Raw genomic sequence first — 19,872 nt, forward strand, 5'->3', positions numbered from 1 at the left:
ATCTTTGAACACCAACACTCCAAGAATCAGACATGCTAATAAAACAAACTCTAAAAATGACCTTTAGACCTTGTCAAGAGTTTATTTAACAGTATATCAGAATATCATACAGGTAAACAAGATTTTAGCAAAATTTATTATATCCGTACTGTTGCATTTCATAAAAATATTTGATCACTTAGTCTTTGAAACTATCAATAATACATTAAACCATATTTATAGGAGTACATCTGTACAAGGTAAATACACATCTAACACTACACAGTAATATTGATCTGAATGGGCCACCGTACGTGCCATCTTGCACAGATTCAATATTTTCCTCCGTAATATAAAATGCTTTTTTTTTTCTTTGTCTTATTTTTCACAGCAGGCAGGATACAGCTTCAAACAGTAAAAGCTATGAGCTGTGCAAGAAATGCATCCATATTTTCCTTCAGCTGTCTGTCTGTCTCTCTATGTAAACAGCAGTTTTTAATAGCACACACTGCACCCCATGATGAGACTTATGTTCAAATATTATGTGCTCGCTACAAAAAAACCCAACAGGGAGCAGTTTATTGTGGCACGCTTTACTAATATACACCATTCCACTGCGGAGGGGAAAAACGGGTTCTGCAATCCTTTTTTTTTTAGAAAAAAAATCCTTTAAAAGTTTATTTGGCACAAGAAAATGTATATTATTAAGTGTAGTTTGTTTGTTTTAAGCGTAAATGTAACCAAATAGAATTGGGTTTATGCTTTAATCAGAAAAAAATAAATAAATTAGGTTTAAAGGTTAACTACACTTACCGGCCACTTTATTAGGTACACCTTACTAGTACGGGTTGGACCCATTTTTGCCTTCAGAACTGCTGTAATCCTTCATGGCATAGATTCAACAAGGTACTGGAAATATTCCTCAGAGATTTTGGTCCATATTGACATGATAGCATCACACAGTTGCTGCAGATTTGTCTATGATGTGAATCTCTCATTCCACCACATCCCAAAGGTGCTCTATTGGATTGAGTTCTGGTGACTGTAGAGGCCATTTGAGTACAGTGAACTTGATGTCATGTTTAAGAAGCCAGTCTGAGATGATTCATGCTTTATGACGTGGTGCATTATTGGCACCTAGAACTATGCGTTCAAAGTCACTTAAATCACCTTGGTTTGAACTGCAGCAGAACGTCTTGATCATGTCTACATGGCCTAAATGCATTGAGTTGCTGCCATGTGATTGGCTGATTAGAATTTTGCGTTAATGAGCAATTGGACAGGTGTACCTAATAAAGTGGCCGGTAAGTGTATATTTATATATAATAACTGACTGTTAAAAGCTATTAGTTACTAGTTATTTAGTTAAAGTTGTTAGTAACTAATACAGTTATGGCATCTAATATCCTTAACTTTTCCAAATTTGATTGTATTGAATTGAAAGTTTAAATTTTAAGCAGCAAAAAAGTAACCAAATTGAAATACACCGCTAACGGTTTTTGTAAATTATACAGTATTTAACTGTAATATGAACCGTATTTTACTGTAGGACAGTTAAGGCTGATTACACTTCTGCGTCAAGCGTGTGGTCCGGCACAGCCTTTGCAGGATTGCATATCCCTCACTGTGGCTGACACTGATGCTGACGCTAACACGCTCCACTCAAAAAAACACCCGCGAAGAAACTCGACACTACCTATGTTTCCATCCAAAAAAGCGAATTAACTTTATACGCAAAACTGGATTATCGCATAAAAGATGTGCGAATAAAGCAGCGCTTCCATTCAACAAGTCAAAGAGAACAAAATCGTCACTTCCTGATTATTGGCGCCAAATATCAACAGTAAAAATTGAATTTCCTGCGGTAGGAGAAGCTGTGTGAATCTTTTCCTTATTTAATAAATGACTTATGCTTCAGAAGACGATGCCGACACACAATGAACGCGTGGTGGCGTTTAAAGACGCGAGACACAGAGCACAGACGCTCTTGATTATGGAAGTAACTGATAAATAATAATGACCAAAACAACATTTCAGACGTTTTATAATGTGCTCAGCCTTCTGGTTTGTCCATTTACACACATTTTATCATCACATGATCTCTTATAACAAAATCACATGACCTCTTTTAATGTGCATACTGTGATTTGTTCGGTAAAAGTCTTTCCATTGTATTTTATGCGCATCTTTCTCATCGTATAAAAAGTTTATCTTACTCTGTTATTCGCACACATTTTTTATGCGCATTTTCAAAATGCACATTAAAATAGGTGGATGGAAACATAGCTACAGAGGAACATAACCTACTGCCAGCTAGCGCTTCACACATGTTATTGCAAAGCAACACAAACAGCATGCAGAAGTATAAATGCATAGCTACACAAAAGGCATGCTCCGTGTGTCACGGCGATCACTCGACGCAGAAGTACAAATCAGCCTTTATGCATTATCTTACTGTATTTTAAAGTTTCATTGTGAAAATGACTGTATATTTTACAGAAAAAGGATACATACAAATCTGTAAAGACATATACAGCAAGATAAATAGTCCTGTGAATGTAAATACAGTATTTTTTGCTGTAATTGATTTACAGTAAGTTACAGGCAGACAGCTTGTTAACAGTGTATGCTTAAATCAAGAACTTAAAAATTATTAAGTTTAAATGTAATCAGTGTGAAAGATTTTCATTTAATATAAGAACATTTTATTATTTTTTTAGGGGTTTTTAACCTTTAATGGATAGAATAGTGCAGATAATTGACAGGAAATAGTTGGGAGCAGAGAGAGGGGAAGGGTCGGCAAAGGACCTTGAGCTGGGAATCGAACTCGGGTCGCTGTGAGCACCATGGTGCTATATGTCAGCGCACTTAACCACTAGGCTATTGGCGTCGACATATGAACTTTATTTTGAATTGTTTTAGAAGTATAAATGTGGCCACATTTCATGCGGTTTATGTTTAAAACAACAAAATGTACTTTATATATTTTATTTTTTAAAACATATACCTCATTAAATCAAACCTCTTGAATTACGTTTTCTTTGTTAAGCTATTAACAAATGCTATTATTATACTAACTAAAACAATAAAATAAGCCGCCAATTCTCAAGGTTTATGCTTAAAGCAAGAAAGAAAAAAATAAAGTCATTTTCAAATGTATTTTTGAGTGATCAAATCCAAATTCCCCCCCACAGTGTAGAGAAGTAGGAATGTGATAAGCTTCAACTGATATGCACTGTTTTCAACACGGCTCTGGACACAGTTCTGGGATGTTCTGTGCTTCACAAAAGCGCTTGAAAACCTGGAATTACATTCCACACATACCTCGAAAACAACTGAATTGGCACAGTAATCAGCCTGCGATCAGAATGACAGAGCAGCAGAAGACGATTTCACAATTAAATGAATACAAAAAGAGGCAAAACGCTGCGTGGCGTCAGACCTTCCCCTCCACACTGTGAGATTCAATCACAGGAAATGTGTTCTGACGATCATTATCACTGTATGAAATGCATTAATGAAAAGCTCAAAACGACGGAGGTCTGAATAAAACTGCTTGCCGCAACAAACACAAAAATCTTGACATACACTACAGGTCAGAAGTTTGGGATACAGAAGATTTTTAATTTATTTAATAAAGAATAAAGTAAAACAGTGAAACATTATTGCACTTTAATCCGCTTTCCATTTGAAAGTCATGTCATGTCATGTCATGACATGTACATTAAAGTTGTGTTTATTACTGTCTTCAGTGTCGCATTATCATTCTAATATGCTGATTTGCTTCCCTGTTATGATCACTAATTACTGATATTCAATCATTAATAATTATTCTTATAATTATTTTTTTTATCCTGCTTCATAGTGTTTTGGGGGAAACTAATTTGTATTTTACAGCTTAGGATTCTCTCAAAAAAAAAATATTTATACATATATTTTTACATTATAAATGTCTTTTTGGCTTTCATTCTTGAACAATTTAATATGTCCTTGATATGTCGAATTTAATATGTTCCAGAATATTCTTCTTTTAAAAACATTAAAATCTTTATAATCCCAAACTTCTAACTGGTGGTGTATGGCGCCATCTAAACAAATGCGTTTTTGTTTTAAAACCAAAACAGGGTCTTTAGTATTTTCAAAACCACCCAGTTTTCACCGGTCAAAGATGCCAGAGTAGTGTGGACCACCAGGCATAACAACAACGAAATGTATGCATTTTAAAACGAAAATGCATTAGTGTAAATGGCACGTCAGATCAGTATTTGTGATCTTTTTACATATTCACCAACAAAACATTTTCACGACATCAGAAAAAAAATTGTCACTGTTGAATCAAAAGCTCAGCTCTTAAGATGTTTATATTTTTTTTAATGTAAAATGCATATTTCATACTATTCTTTGTCCTGCCAGTAAGGCACTCTGCCCCATTCAACTGGGTCCCATCTAATCATGCTAGAGAGACCCTGATCATGCCCCCATTCTTTAAAAATCACACACTTTTCCTCATTTTTGCTCACAACTGAACCTTAACCATGCCTTAACCAGGTGTGACATGACAAAACAACAAGCCATAAAGCAAAGTGACTAGAATATCGGTATGAGATAAACCGATACATTTACTTGAAATAGTGGGTAACTGCGATTTGCCATGATTTACTTGTTAAAGTGGGTAACTGAATAATTGTTAAAATATGTTTACAAACAAACAAACAAAGAAATAAAAAAACACTAAATAGTAAAATATTGTCATTTTAAATGCTGCATGTGAATTTAGGTGTCACATTAAATTTATTCATTGGGAAATTTTGCAATGTGCAAATTTACAGTATCATACTAATAAAAAAAAATAAGAATTAGCAAAGGTAATTTGAATGTAAAACTAGGGGAAATATGCATGCGCAATTAAATATCCAATAAAGTAAATTAAGCCGATAATCGTATGCTATCAAAATGTCATGCATATCCTGATCAGAAATGTGCATTTAATAGAGCCTTTTTTATTTCATGTTCACTTTTTGTCCAGATGTGTAACTAGCAGCAGGTAATCCTATCATTTTCTATATTAAATTTCTGGGTCATACAATACCAATATCGGCCGATAATTGGTATGGTGCCAACAATATTACACATATCCCAGGTAGCAGTTTTTAAAAAAAATAATTGATGTCTAATAGAGGTCTAAACATAATTGTCTTGGCTAAAACAAGGCTAAATTTGGGCTGTCAGTGAAAATCTAATAGACGTCTAAGAATAGGCCAAAACTAGACTAGTCATCAAATAAATAGAAATGAATGACTACACATATAAAGTCCGTCTAATCTGTCTAATTGATGATTAGTCTGGTTTTGGGCTATTCTTAGATGTCTATTAGATTTTCACTTACAGCCCAAGTTTAGCCTTGTTTTAGCCAAGCTGTCTACTTTTAGATGTCTACTAGATATCTATTAAACACAAAATTGTTTGCTGGGATCCCAACCAGGAATATGTGTTAAAGTAAATAGTGTCAGTATTTCTTGACCTAAGTAGCAACAATTGTAAAAAGCAGGAATTTTTTTTGGGCCAATTTCTATGGAAAATTCTAGATCATTCAATATCAATATCGGCTACTATAGTACCAAAATAACATGCAATCAATTTTTTTTATTTTATACTAGCTGCTGTTTTAACAGGCATAAGTAAATTTAGCATATTTTGAAATAAGTTTCTAAATAGCCTCACCTATAATTATATATTATTCATTCAAAATATATATTTATATATATATATATATATATATATGTAGCCCTCCTATATATTATATGTTTTATATGTCACATTTTATTTATCAAAAATCTACATATTAAGATAACACATTCTGAATAACAACAACTAAATAATCACACAACTGTATCAAGCAGCAAGAAAATTCCTACATTTTTCAAGATTTTGACCAATTTTTAGGTCATCTAATAACAATTTCAGCCAATAATCCAACACAATCTCACGGCAATTGATAACTTTTTGATTTACTGGCTCAAGCTGCGGTCACACTGGGCTTTTCCTCCTATAGACTTCCTTTCATACGCACGCGAATGCGTCAGACCGGAAACGCAGGGTCATGCGTCAAGTTTTGCATGTTGCTGCGGTGAAAAGTTCAAGATTGGTGAACTCTGACCTGTGAAATCGCATCACTCGACTGTGTGAGACCGATCGAGGATCAAAACATGACCTCTCTGGACAGAAATTTAAAACATGGAGCAATCGCTCGCTTTATTAAATGTCTAATCATCTTGTTTAATCCTGCCCCTTTTCGCAGCACCATACGACAGAATTTCGCACACACAAAGCCCAGTGTGACCATAGCTTAATTCCTTTAAATTCATACGATCTCATTCGTACAATTTAGTACAATTTGCTTATCCTTCAATGACGGTTGGGTTTAGGGGCGGGGTTGGGTGTCATACTTCTTTTTTAAAATCGTACATTTTTGTACGACTGAACTCGTACAAATTATTATGAATTAGCCACTTAACTGACAAAACGTAAAATAGCTACGTTTCCTCTTGAAATCAGGCTGGATAATCGGAAGGTAACAAAAAATCAAGCAAATCCAGACCAGGTTTGTGTGTAAGAAAGTAAATAGAGTAATATTATGTTGATTTTATGTTTTAACGACCCACACTAATGTGAGTGTGACCCTGCTGACTGTTACAAAACACATCAAATACGCTTTCGCATTTTGAGCTAACAGGCTGATTATTAGTCATGTCGCACTTGGTTAAGACACGGTGAAAGACTGCATGTCTCCTGGTCTTAGACCAAACTGCCCTGCAAACATTTTCTCCTTTAATTAGCTCTGCTAATTAGCTTCCATGAACTACGGAGCCATCAGAGACATGGGGATGAAGCTCGTGAGGTGTAAGATGGCACCCCAAATCCACAGTGGTGGCAAACAGTACAGGGCCAATGAGGCCGACAATGACGCACCGAGGCTTTGAAAGCATCCACCATTTTTCTTCACGTCAGTCTGCGATGAAACCAAACGTTTGGCTGGGTGAAGAATTCATCAAGACTAAACCGTACTATTGTCTCGGGATCTAAAGGGATACATCCATGCGGCAGATTTGGCGACTGATATGCATTTAGCTCCCATAAATGAACCTTGAATGGTTTGGCGTGACATTGTATCTCCATCATGGCAGCCTCCTTTTTTATTTTTACTGCCAGTGTGATGTTCGTTCCCCCATCGGACATACAAAGAAACTCAATACTGAAAAGTTCTCAACTCAGAAGTTTGTGTGTTTCCTCAGAAATCTCATTTTCATGCTACACATATATTTGCGATATTTGACCCCTGGTATCGCAAGGGGCTTGGTGTGAACCTCTTGAAAATATACCAAAAAATAAACAACCTCTACATGATAAACAAACAACGAGTGCTCGGACGGAAGAGCGAGGTGTTGAAAGTTCGGCTCGTTCCCCGGTGAGAAGTGTCCACTTTGGATCCAGAATTAAACAGCGAGAGGCCGAGCCACGCGTCTTTGGCTGCCGTTCATCTGAATCATCCGGAAACACGAAAAACAAACTTGGCGACTGTATGAAAAGCAAGTTGGATGCGATAATCCATTTGAGGTTGATATGTCTCCATCTGTTCTCAATATTTTAGACTTTTTATGATCCGTCTCCTTCGTTTTTAGGCTGTTCAAAGCACAGCTCTCACAGGTGGACCTGCCACCCTTCTGTCCGCGGGCGAAGCCTCACAAAACTGACCACGAGGGGCGCCGTGATTGGTCCAGACTGTCACAGAAATGCCACTGAAAGTCCAGGGTTCGAGGCTGGATGAGATGACGGGTGACGGCGAGGGGTGAGAGTCACTCTAATGGGGCGAAACTACTTCCGACAAGGCAGGGGTGGCTGGAGAGAGAGCACTCCGGGAGGCGGCACTGTCTACTAGGAAACACAACAAAAACCCTGTGAATCACTCATTAGACTGGACAGCAAGGTAACTGCGAATGGACGTAACACAGTTCATGCAGTGTTGGGGAGTTTTTAAAAGCATTTATAGTAATAGGGGATTTTAATATAATAACATTAAACTTTTAAAGCAGGGTTAAGCGAGGTGCCAGTTAAGTTTTTGGTAGATAAATATATCTGGCTGGAAATCATATCATAAAGTCATATACAGCTCTGGTAGAAATGAACACACCACTTTTTCTAGTTATGATCAGTTCTCTGGATATGTTATTAATAGGTATGTATTTTGAGTAAAATGTGTTCTAAATGGCAACATTTTTTATTTCAAATGAGAAAGAAATTCCATAAATACAGTAGTTCATAACAGTTATATTCGGAAATTAATATTTGGCGGAATAATTAGTACTTATCTGAAAGAAAAAAACTCAACATTTATATTTAAACTTTTATCTTTTTATTTGATATTTTGATATATTGACAAAAGTCTTGTTTTAGGAACAACAAATAATAATTTGACTTCTAGTTGATCATTTGGTATCATAAATGCCTAATATGAAAGGCAGAGGCCTCTAGATTATGCTTATTTTACCTAAATAAAATGATCATGCCTTGATTTTTAATTATTTAATTAGGACAGTAAGGTCTGACTTTGCTCAGACCAAAGTCTTGTCATTTAACAGAAATAATGTCCAGTATAGAATATAAGTCATGGTGCAGTGGAAAAAGAATTAATATTGTGTATTACTCCCATGAGCTTGGAGGATGGCATCCAAACATTTCTGCAAGCTCCATTTCTTGGGTGAATGCGGGTTCCAGTAGGACTTCTGCAGTATTTGTGATGATTGGGATGCAGTTGAACAGATGATTCATTGGAAAAATCTACCTTCTGCCACTTTTCCAAATGATCAACTAGAAGTCAAGTTATTATTTGTTGCTTTTACAACTAGGATCGACGACAAGACTTTCGTCAGGTAGTGTACAAATACAGAAAACTGATATAACTCTGAAGTTATTATCAAGCCTCTCATTTTTCTATATGTGTGTTGGAATTTTTAGCTTCTATGTAGACAGTACCTTTTTGTTGGTAACAGTTAGTGTGATTATAATTGAACTACTTTAGAAAACCTATTCCGCTGTAGCTTCCCCAACAATGTCAAGCAAACACGTGCACACAAGGACAAAAATACACAAAAGTACACATTGTAACCAATCACAGTCTAGTTTAAAGATACTCAAACTAGCGACACATGCAATGCAACCCGGACAGAAGCAGAGATATAAAAGAACTGTAAGCAGAAAGACGTGCAGGATGCCACGAACCGTGTCTTTAGAGTGTCCCATTATGAAGAAATAGGGTGAGGCTAGAGTGTCACTTTTCATGCACATGGAAAGGTTGGTAGGAACCATCCCTACAGGACAGGAAGTAAAAGACTGTACTATTAGATCATAGAAATAGAGTTAGAAATACAGAACAGCTGATAGAAAGAGAGGAGTTAATAGAAGTTTCATCACTAAAGGCCCCGATATACTAACAGCAAATTTATTTATAGTTCGTCGGTTAGGGGTAAAAGACTTGAGTACCATCCTTTATTTACATGCAGGTCCTGTCCAGCAAGTGGAGTAAAATTTACTGCTAATAAAAAAAATATCTCAGTGTATGTGTAACACTTGAGAAACCGATCGGTGAAATCGGATCTAGTGCAGTGCTGCTTCTGTGCCCAATTTGGACTCCCTGCCAAATTATTATCTTTCTCATTGAAGTTGTTAATTCAATTCATGTTTATTTATACAGCGCTTTTTACAATGTAGATTGTGTGAAAGCAGATTAACATAGTTCTAGTAAAGTCCAGATTTCAGAGTTGAACTTCAGTTTAGTTCAGTTCAGTGTGGTTTAAATTTCACTGCTGAAGGTTCATGATTGGTAAATGATTGGTTAGGGGGTTGTTCATATATAGCATTATGCATGCTCAAGTTTGGATAACACTTTATTTTGATGGTCCATTTGAGTTTTGGACCATCTGCTTAATATCTGTTGATACTGCTGCTAAACAGACATTTAACTGACTATAAGAAACTTAGCAAGTACATGTCAGCTTACACTAACCCAAACCTAACACCAACCCTAACCCCAACCTAACAGTCTACTTATAATCTAATGAGAATTAGTTGGCATGTAGATAACTCAACAAACGGACCATCAAAATAAAGTGTGACCCAAATATGGAGTTATCTCTACTTTTTATAATGCCGCAGCTTCACACTTGGAACACACACATTTCAGTAATAACAGTAGACATTTGAGTAATAACTTAAGTAATAAACGTAATAAAGTAATGAGTAATAAAGTAATAAAATAATTTGAGTAATAAACGCAGAGCACCTAAACACTGAAGTGTTTTTTTTTTCATTTTCTCCTTCAATAAAATTGAATCAGAGCTACAGCAATGGTTTTTCAGTGGCAGATCCTTAGGGAGTAGAGTTTAGATTCTCTGCCCGAACCCGAGCCCACACTTCCTGATATTTTCTGCCACTGTCTTCAGACCGAGCTGGGCTGTGATCAAGCATTTGTGTTTTTTTCCCCGAGTCATTACTTAATTAGCCTAATTGTGTGGAAAGCTATGCCATTTTTAGAAATATGCTAATTTTTATTATCATTTAAAGTGTTTTGGTCATTATCAATGCACTGTCACTTTAATTAAGCATGAGCAGCGGCAAAAATAGACCCAGCGCTGAAATGATCGTGGCACTGCTGCTTCAGCTCTGCTAATGCTCCGCACTGACGTGCTGATTCTGCGTGCGATATGAAAGCTCTAATATTTATTCGTTAATATGGACGCTGAAAAAACACATGCTGCTTGCACATGCGATGTGTAAGAGGCATAAAAACAGGAACCTCCAGGATGAACAGACACATGTCAAGAAAAAAACTTGCCATGGCAGAAAAAAAGGATGATAGTCAGCCTTCAATGTCCTCTTTGGTTACAATCCAGTCTGAATAAACAAACAATGCAGTTTACATGCTGCGTCTTTGTTACATTATTCATTAAGGTAAATTTAAACTCCTTTCTTTAGTTTAAACAATTCAGAATTGTAGTTGAGAACTTCTGTTATAACGGCCCACATAATAATACCCAATTCCTCATCATTACAGATGTGTCGGACCCAGTGGCGGATTTAGGCATGGGCAAAGTGGGCAATCACCCAGGGTGGCATCTTGCTAGGGGTGGCATGGAGACTCAACCCTCCCCCCTCCCCCTCTTCACTTTTGTCCGCAAAAAGGGCAGCATGAACACCGGTATCTTACAAGGGGCGGCAAGGCGACTCAACCCCCATCCCCAGCCATCCCCGTTATTCACTTTTATCCGCAAAAAAGACAGCACCACCGCCGTTTGCCTAGAGCACCAGTTAAGCTTGCCCCACTACTGGTCGGACCGGGTCGGTCTCGGACACAAGATTCACCGGCTTGGGATTTTTTTGGGCTCGATCTAAGCTCTATTAGGGAGTGTGGTTGATAGTTGCCTAACAACGACAGTCTTGGGAGTGCGAAGCCCAGAAGCACATTGAAATTGCTGAAGGAAGTGATGTGCATGCGGTTTTAGAAGCGATATGTGTACAACACCACTAAGACTGTGATACATTTAAAAAGAAGTGTGAAAAACTGAGTGACAGTATATTGGTTTCGAACATTCAGACACTACTTTACTGCAGGAGACATGATTGTAAAAAGAGTTGTTTCGATACCGATACTAGTATCGGAACTACTTGTCGATACTGTAAAAATACAGGCATCGGTATCAGTGAGTATTTGAAACCATAAATCAATCTGACACTATCTTTTTAAATGTGACGTATGCTAGCTTTGCTTAACACTGCAAACCCAGAGTCAGTTCTTCTTCGCTGCTTAGAATGCAAACAACGGAAGTTGTGCTTTGTTGCCCCAACAACCACTGTTAGAACAGCGAGGATAACTAAGGTAACACACTATTTTATTTGAAAAATGTTTCTAAATTTTAAGTTTCAAATAGGTAATTTTTTTATATTTTATTCTTGTACATTTTTTATTTTCTTAATTTTTTTGTACGAAGATTTTTTTCAGGTTTCAGTGTTTGATTTGAACTTTTTTCCTGTAAAGTACAGTAATGTTTGTATTTTACAAAAACATACTCGCATATCAGCTCAGTACTCGGGTTTGATACCCTGAGCTCAGATATCGGGAACAGAAAAAAAGGTATAGAGCATCCCTTGTTGTAAACAATTATCATGCTGCTCATGTGTACACATGGCAAACACAATAACGCTGTGATTATGATAACGGTGTTTCGTAAACATCGGGCAGTGATCAAAAAGAACAAGGAGCATAGATGATTTGTGCGTCCACTTAACAAAAACAGAAAGACTGATGGCAAGTCTGCTCTTTATATTCAGGAAATGCATACTTCAAAATGTAATGTAATGTGTATTTATATAGCGCATTTATCATGCATGGCCATACATCCTAAGCGCTGCACAATCATGAGGGAGGGGGGTCTCTCCACACCTCTCAGTCACAGGACAACCACGCCAGTGCACTCACCATTGGTGGAATAGAGAGACAGTAATAAAGCCAATTCAGTGGATGGGGACGATTCGGAGGCCATGATGGGTAAGGCTCGATGGAGGGAATTTGGCCAGGATACCAGGGTTGCACCCCTACTCTTTACAAGAAGTGCCATGGGATTTTTAATGACCATAGAGCACAGGTGTCAAATCCAGTTCCTGGAGGGCCGCAGCTCTGCACAGTTTAGCTTTAACCCTAATTAAACACACCTGATCAGACTAATTGAGTCCTTCAGGCTTGTTTGACACCTAGAGGTAAGTGTGTTGATGCAAAGTTGGAACTAAACTGTGAAGAGCTGCGGCCCTCCAGCAACTGGATTTGACACCTGTGCCATAGAGAGTTAGGACCTCAGTTTAACGTCTCATCCGAAAGATGGTGCTCACTGACAGTATAGAGTCTCCTTTACTATACTTCACTCCCTGCTGGCCTCATTAACACCACTTCCTACAGCAACCTAGTTTTCCAATGTGGTCTCCCATCCAGGTACTGACCAGGCTCAGCCCTGCTTAGCGTCAGTTAGTAACCGGTCTTGGGCTGCACTGTAGACCACTATGGAGACTCTGAGTACTAGCTTCTCAAAGAAGGCGGAGTTTAGTGAACATGCCCACCGATTGCATAATTACTACAGACCAATAGTAGCTCAAAGGTGTTTAGAAGCCAAAACAAACTCCCCCAAAAATTCTCTATGTTGGGTTTTTTCAATCTGCCAAAACAAACTCAATACAAGCTTCGTTTTGCTGGATTTTGTTCTAAATGACGTGATTTTAGTTATCTCCTTGATTTAGTTTAAAGTATATCAGGGCCTTTAATCCCAAACCTCATCCCTTAAACTAACCCCTCCTCCACACCTAACCCCAAACCTACCAGTACTAGTAGTGTAATAATCTGACAGGAGTCAGAATTGGGTACAGCACTGCCCTATAAATTAAATAGGGTCTCCGAACCACCAGGGAGGGCCATTCTCTTAAAGATTATATCATAATCATTGTTTTTTTTGGCTTTTGGCCTCCAACGATCATGAAAACATAATGCTGTGCCTTTTCTTAAAAATTAAATGATTTTGCGCTTCTTATATATATTTCCTATATATTGTTACATTACTGTCAGTCATGCTAGATGCTAAAACAATACCTCGGTGGACTGAACCGAAGAAATTAACCAAAAAAATATGTCCACCTCAAAGAAGGTGGAGCCTCAGAGCCACACCCACACATTGTCATCAACCAATAGTTGCTAAAAGGCATTTATCAGATTTTGTTTTGGGCAGACTTTGTATGAAATGACATCATACAAGTTTATTCTTTGATTTCTGCTGCAGTATATCGGAGCCTTAAATGAAAGTCCACTGAAAGGTTTAATTGAGATAGTGAGTCATTAAAGGCTTTTAAGCTTTTAACAGCTAAAGCAATCTGTCAAGAACACAGTGCACCGCTTGAGTAATTGTCCTATAAACACAGTTATGAGCATTCACTCCCTTATTTCAACCAAAATCAGCAGGTTTTTAGTTGTAAAACATTATCAATTCTTTGTTCTAAAAAGCTTCTAATGTCTATAAAACCTGATCTTTCTATTAAACAGTTCAACTTTTGGCTGCATGTATCGTGGTACTCACCATATTCTGGCACCTGTCCTGTGCCCCTTTTCAACAGCAGACGTACCCGACGACCGCCAGCCTTGATGAGCTCGATGGCACGAGCGTGACTCATGTCTCTCGTACTCTCACCGTTAATTTCAATAATCTGATCTCCAACCTGCGGGAAGAGGACATTTATATAGCATCAGGATCTTGCATAGCCTTAAGGGGGTTAATACGGCGTTTCTACAGGTTTCATCAAGTCAAATTTAAGACTATTTAAGACCTTTTTAAGACCACGAAGAATGAAATTTCGGGGCTAATAATGGGCTAAATGCTAAGGATTTGTTTTTATGGCCAAGCAGATATTATTATTGGTAGAGATATTATACGAGATACTTGCTTTGTTTACCAAATAAAGTGGATCCAATTGGATTTGCATTTTAAACATTGAATAAAAGTTAAAAAGATAATATTTTTTATTTCACAAATTAAGGTTTTAGTTATGATACTCCCAAAATAATTGCGCAGAAATTCACAGATTTTTACCAAAATTCTCTGCAGAAATAGCAAAAAAACGTCCGCAGATTCCGTCTGGCCCTACTAATTAGTTATATGTTAGCCACATATTTTTAAAAATGTGTCAAAGCAAGCAGACCATAGCTGTGTATACATTTTTTTCAGCACAACTAAAATAGTTTTGCTGCAAGTGTTATTGAGATGTATTGATGATTAGATGCATGATGGATTGATTGGGTAGCTTTATATAAACAAAAGAAAATTAAAACCAGTTTAAAACAAGACAATATTTCAGGGAATTTAAAACTTTTTAAGGCCTAAAATGTAGTTTTTTTTTTTATTTAAGACCCCACAGACACCCTGTAATAAAATGTTAACTGACCAATTAGAATAAACACAACACTTCCAATGTTTAGAGATTATTTTTTCCACATTTATCTGATGTAAAAATGGTAAACAATGTGAAATTGTGAAACCCTGGCTCTGAAAGCTATTTGTCATTATGATAGGATTTGTCATAGGTTTTAGTTCAGTTTAAGATTCGAGCTCAAGTCAAAGCAGAAACTCAATACTCGTGCATTTGTCTCTCAGCTCACGAACGCTGATTTTAAAAATAATATACGTCCTTGCACAGGCTGAATGCATGTAACATAATGTCTGAATACCCTTATTTAATAGTAATTTAAGTCTGAGTCTAAAGTGAAAGTACACATTGGTGGAATCCAGCAGCTAAAATTACATTTCACCAGAAATTACACATATGTGTTCAATTAAAATAATGAGTATATTAATAAGATCAAGTTTTTAACTTTTTTAAAATACTGTAAATAGTAGCTTAGAAAGCTATGTATTTTACGCTGATGTATGGGATTTCTAAGTGTTACATTTTTTTTGTTTGTTTGTTTTTTTTACAATGAAAACTGAATGAAACCGAAAACAGTTACCACAAAACTATGATATCAACTGAACCAACAATTTTGTGAACCGTCCCACCCACGAGACCTGATTGTGATGGCTCAGCATTAAGTACAAGTCTTACGTCCCTGACTCATAAAAAAAGTCTCTCATTTGACAATTGATAATGTCACCGAGTCTTTCCCTGATCTGCCTAATGGTGGCGCTACAATGAACAAAAGTATAAAATCGCAAATAACTCCTAAACTAGCAGTCGAGAATTCAAGTGTGTTATATATCATAATCATAATTTAATTTTTTTTTTAGATATAAGCATCAGTATTGTTCATTTTTAAGATATCTATAAGCTAGTGTGCTCCAAAACAGTGACAAAATTCACATTTAAAAGATATAAAATTGCTAGAAACATGTAAAGCTTCTAGTTTGTCACTTCCGCCCAAATAGACCAACGGTTTAAATTCATGTCACCTTACACTACAGTTTTTCACAGGGGTGTAGATTTAGCATGGATGTGTCCCCACCAATATCAACCAACTATTGAAATGTGCCCACCAATAATTTAATTCACTTAAAAAAACTGCACTGTCAATATTAACGCAGACATGTCGAAAGGGTTAAATCTAGCCTCTCCTCGAGTCACACCTCCTTGAAACACATATGAACACTGCGATTGGCTGTGCCTTTCCCTGCTGTCATGTGGGAGGCTGTAGCTGCGTTCAGATGTAGCAGCGCCAAAACAGGAATTTCTCGTGCAAGAATAAGGTGAGGTGTGACACACACAAGTGAGGATGGCGGCAGCTTAAAAAGGTGGACATAAAGAGCTTTTTTCAACGAAAAGTGTAAGTCACACAAACTCAAGTTCACTACTGAATGAGTTCATAAAGATAACGCCGTTAATGCTCGTGTTTTTCCTCCCGCTTTAGTCTAACAATATAGCAGACTGATATAGTCTGTGAATAATAATCCGCCCTGAAAACTAACTGCAGAATAAACAGCTAAATGTAAAAGTATATGATCCTTGGCAGTTCTCCTGATCTCTCAGAGTAGCATGTGCAATTTCCGTTAAAACAATTTTTCAAAAAAAACTACAGCCTGTGCTCCATCTGTTATGAATACTGATATATGAGACATGTTTCACTTCCACTATGGCTAAAATAAAAGGAAGTCTTTATTAATCTCTCTCTTTATATCAGTTAATAAAAATTATTTTAACATTACACTATCAGGCCTGTAGCCAGCTCATTGAAATGGGTGGTTATTTTTTATTCTGAAAAACTAAACCTTTTTGAAGTTATTCGCCTGATTTTCGATCTAATTATGAGGTATAAATATTACATTTTAGAGCCATTTTAAGAACACATTTTTACTTGTTAACTACTTATTATCTTGTCGCATCATTATCAAAACCAGACTTTTGATTTTCCAAAAAATATTTCCAACCATTTTGTCAAATTGCTTACCAAACTATTTCAGTAAGTTATACTAAGTTAATTACAAAGTGTTTATTTACAAATGTGCATTTAAACTGTAAGTTTTATATTACAGTTTTATAAAAATAAAAATTTTTTTTTAGAATAAACAAATATAACTTGTTTTTAAAATACAAATTTATTATCATATTTCATTACATAAACATATATACATAAACACGCACACACACGCACACACATATATATTTAGAAATCTGTTAAAACTTGTTTTAAATTAAAAACTTAAGTACATTCAACTTTTCTCAGTCAGAATTTGGCCATTTGAATAATTATGGCCATTTAACATAATAATAATTATTATGTTAGAAATAAAAAATTCTAACATAATAATAAAACTTTTGGTCTGTAGAACCATTTATATACCATCGCTTATATATATATATATATATATATATATATATATATATATATATATATATATATATATATATATATATATATATATATATATATATATATATATATATATATATATATAAGCGATATTCATTCTTGAGGGGTGGGGGCTGGGGGTTGTTTGATTCACCCGTCCCCACCAATGTCAAGTGCAAACCTACGCCCTTGGTTTCTCATCACAACATAACCAATCAAATGCTCTCTAGTATCTGACATGCTCCACCCCCTTCAAGATGCTTCTCATTTGCTTTTTATTTGATGCACTTGAGCGGTCTCTGTAATTCTGTTGCACTGCTGAAGCTGTGTCACTAAAACAATTCCTCGTATGTGTGATTCTGATCCTGATTCTGATCATCAAAAGTTGAACCCCTATTAGATAAGGTTAAAGTCTGATTGGAACAAATCAAAGTTTTATACCTTGTATGACACATATTTAAAAAACAACAACTATTTTTTGACTTTTATATGTTAGATATCTTTATTCTGAACAGCTTTGCCTCCATTATTTCTGTTGTCAATTAAATCATTCATTAAAGTATAGTCCTAGATATTTTGTTAAACATCAACAAAACCAGTCCAGTGTACTATTGTATAAATATCTAAACTGCCTAGATCAATAATTATTTTAAAAAGGTGAACTTTTGTTTTTAGACAGCTGTAATGGTCATTTACAACGTCACTTTTTTATTATCATACTATTATACTGCCATTTGTTAAACAGAATACATGATCGTTGAATAAAAGCACACATTTCTTTTAAGAAAACCATGCTGACCCCAATCACTTTCTCATCAGAAACTAGACTAAAATACATTCAAACTAAATCTTAACATTATTTTTGTGTGAGACTCTATGGAAAGCTTTCTGCATCTAACAGTTTGATGCGTCTGAAGGGGCTTTTCTCACCCTCATTCTGCCGTTGCGGACTGCAGGTCCATCCTCAGCCAATCTCAACACAAACAGGTCCATCTTATATTCCCTTCCTCCGCGGATACTGAAGCCAAATCCCTTCACACTTTTCTCCAGTTCCACAGTGAAATAGTCATAGTCCTGGAAAAAGAAATGAAAAAGTGAAAATAAATGTCTGGCACCGCTGCTTCTCAATACAACCCCCACAGTTGACTTTTATTGAGCTTTTATCCAATTTTCATTTAATATGATTTTTTTACATTTAAATGACCAAAAATAAGTTCTAAATATTTTATGATGAAAGGTTTATTCAGGGGACCATAAGACATCATTTCTGCTACGTTCGCCGACATATTTGTGCCAGATTTGGTCACACTCACAACCACAGCACATTTAAATGAGACTAAATGAAATCAATATTTTAATATTTTACTAAAGAATAAAGAAATACTGATTATGATGTTCCTTTTGTTCCTCTCAACTTCCTTTTCTGTACATTTATTCAAGACTTCACTACTGTTTGCTGTGGCTACGAACTAAAATTAGATTACAATCCAGCATTGAACTTTACACGTTTGCATATTTGATGCATTTTTATAGTAGCAGCACACGCCATCATTTTAGGTCGTACAAATAAGAGTAAGATATCGTTTAAAAGTTAGAGGGCTATTTTATTTGAAAGAAAAATTCTAAATTATTTTATAGAACGTCAAGCCTTGCCATTTATACCGTTTCCACAAAGGGGTAACATTAGACAATTATTATCACATCATCACAAGAACTGGAGAGCCTGTTGGTAAAGCATATTATTATCAATTACATCAGGACACATTGCTGTAATGAAAAGTAGTTAAGGCACTACTTAAGCAACATCACATAATTCAGATATTTTAATCACCACTGCAGATCCTATGGAACCCATGGAAGATTTTTTTAAATTGTTGCAAATTTATAAAAAATAAAAAATCTGAAAGATCACATGTACATAAGTATTCACAGCCTTTGCTCAGTACTTTGCTGATGCACCTTTGGCAGCAATTACAGCCTTAAGTCTTTTTGAATATGATGCCACAAGCTTGGCACACCTGGAATTTTTCCTCATTCCTCAGGTTCTATCAGGTTGGATGGGAAGCAACGAAGTACAGCCATTTTCAGATCTCTCCAGAGATGTTCAATAGGATTTAGATTTGGGCTCTGGCTGGGCCACTCAAGGACATTCACCGAGTTGTTGTGAAGCCATTCCATTGAAGTTTTCGGTGTGCTTCGGGTCATTGTCCTGCATGAAGATGAACCGTCACCCCAGTCTGAGGTTCAGAGCACTCTGAAGCAGGTTTTCATTCAGGATGTCTCTGTACATTGCTGCATTCATCTTTCCCTCTATCCTGACTAGTCTTCCAGTTCCTGCTGCTGAAAAACATCCCCACCGCATGATGCTGCCACCACCACGCTTCACTGTAGGGATGGTATTAGCCTGGTGATGAGCGGTGCCTGGTTTTCGCCAAATGTAACGCCTGGCATTCACTCCAAAGAGTTCAATT

At 36.3% G+C, this 19,872-nt stretch overlaps 1 protein-coding gene across 3 annotated transcripts in view; it reads right to left on the reverse strand.

Annotated features, from left to right (window-relative positions):
* Window positions 1–5,839: 5,839 nt before the first annotated feature.
* The window catches only part of magi2b (membrane associated guanylate kinase, WW and PDZ domain containing 2b), a 227,462-nt gene continuing 213,429 nt past the window's right edge, over window positions 5,840–19,872 (reverse strand). Inside the window, exons 20-23 of one of the 3 annotated variants that reach the window (XM_056451970.1) lie at window positions 18,332–18,475; window positions 14,145–14,283; window positions 9,256–9,344; window positions 5,840–7,908 (exon numbers count right to left, since the gene is read on the reverse strand). In XM_056451970.1, coding sequence (XP_056307945.1) covers window positions 7,852–7,908; window positions 9,256–9,344; window positions 14,145–14,283; window positions 18,332–18,475 — 429 coding nt within the window. In that variant the 3' untranslated portion in view covers window positions 5,840–7,851. Of the gene's footprint in view, window positions 7,912–9,255; window positions 9,345–14,144; window positions 14,284–18,331; window positions 18,476–19,872 lie in introns of all 3 variants that reach the window. The other 2 variants (XM_056451972.1, XM_056451971.1) reach the window with 2 other exon arrangements.

This window comes from Danio aesculapii, chromosome 25 (assembly GCF_903798145.1).
Source record: "Danio aesculapii chromosome 25, fDanAes4.1, whole genome shotgun sequence".
In the NCBI taxonomy this organism is placed as follows: domain Eukaryota; kingdom Metazoa; phylum Chordata; class Actinopteri; order Cypriniformes; family Danionidae; genus Danio; species Danio aesculapii.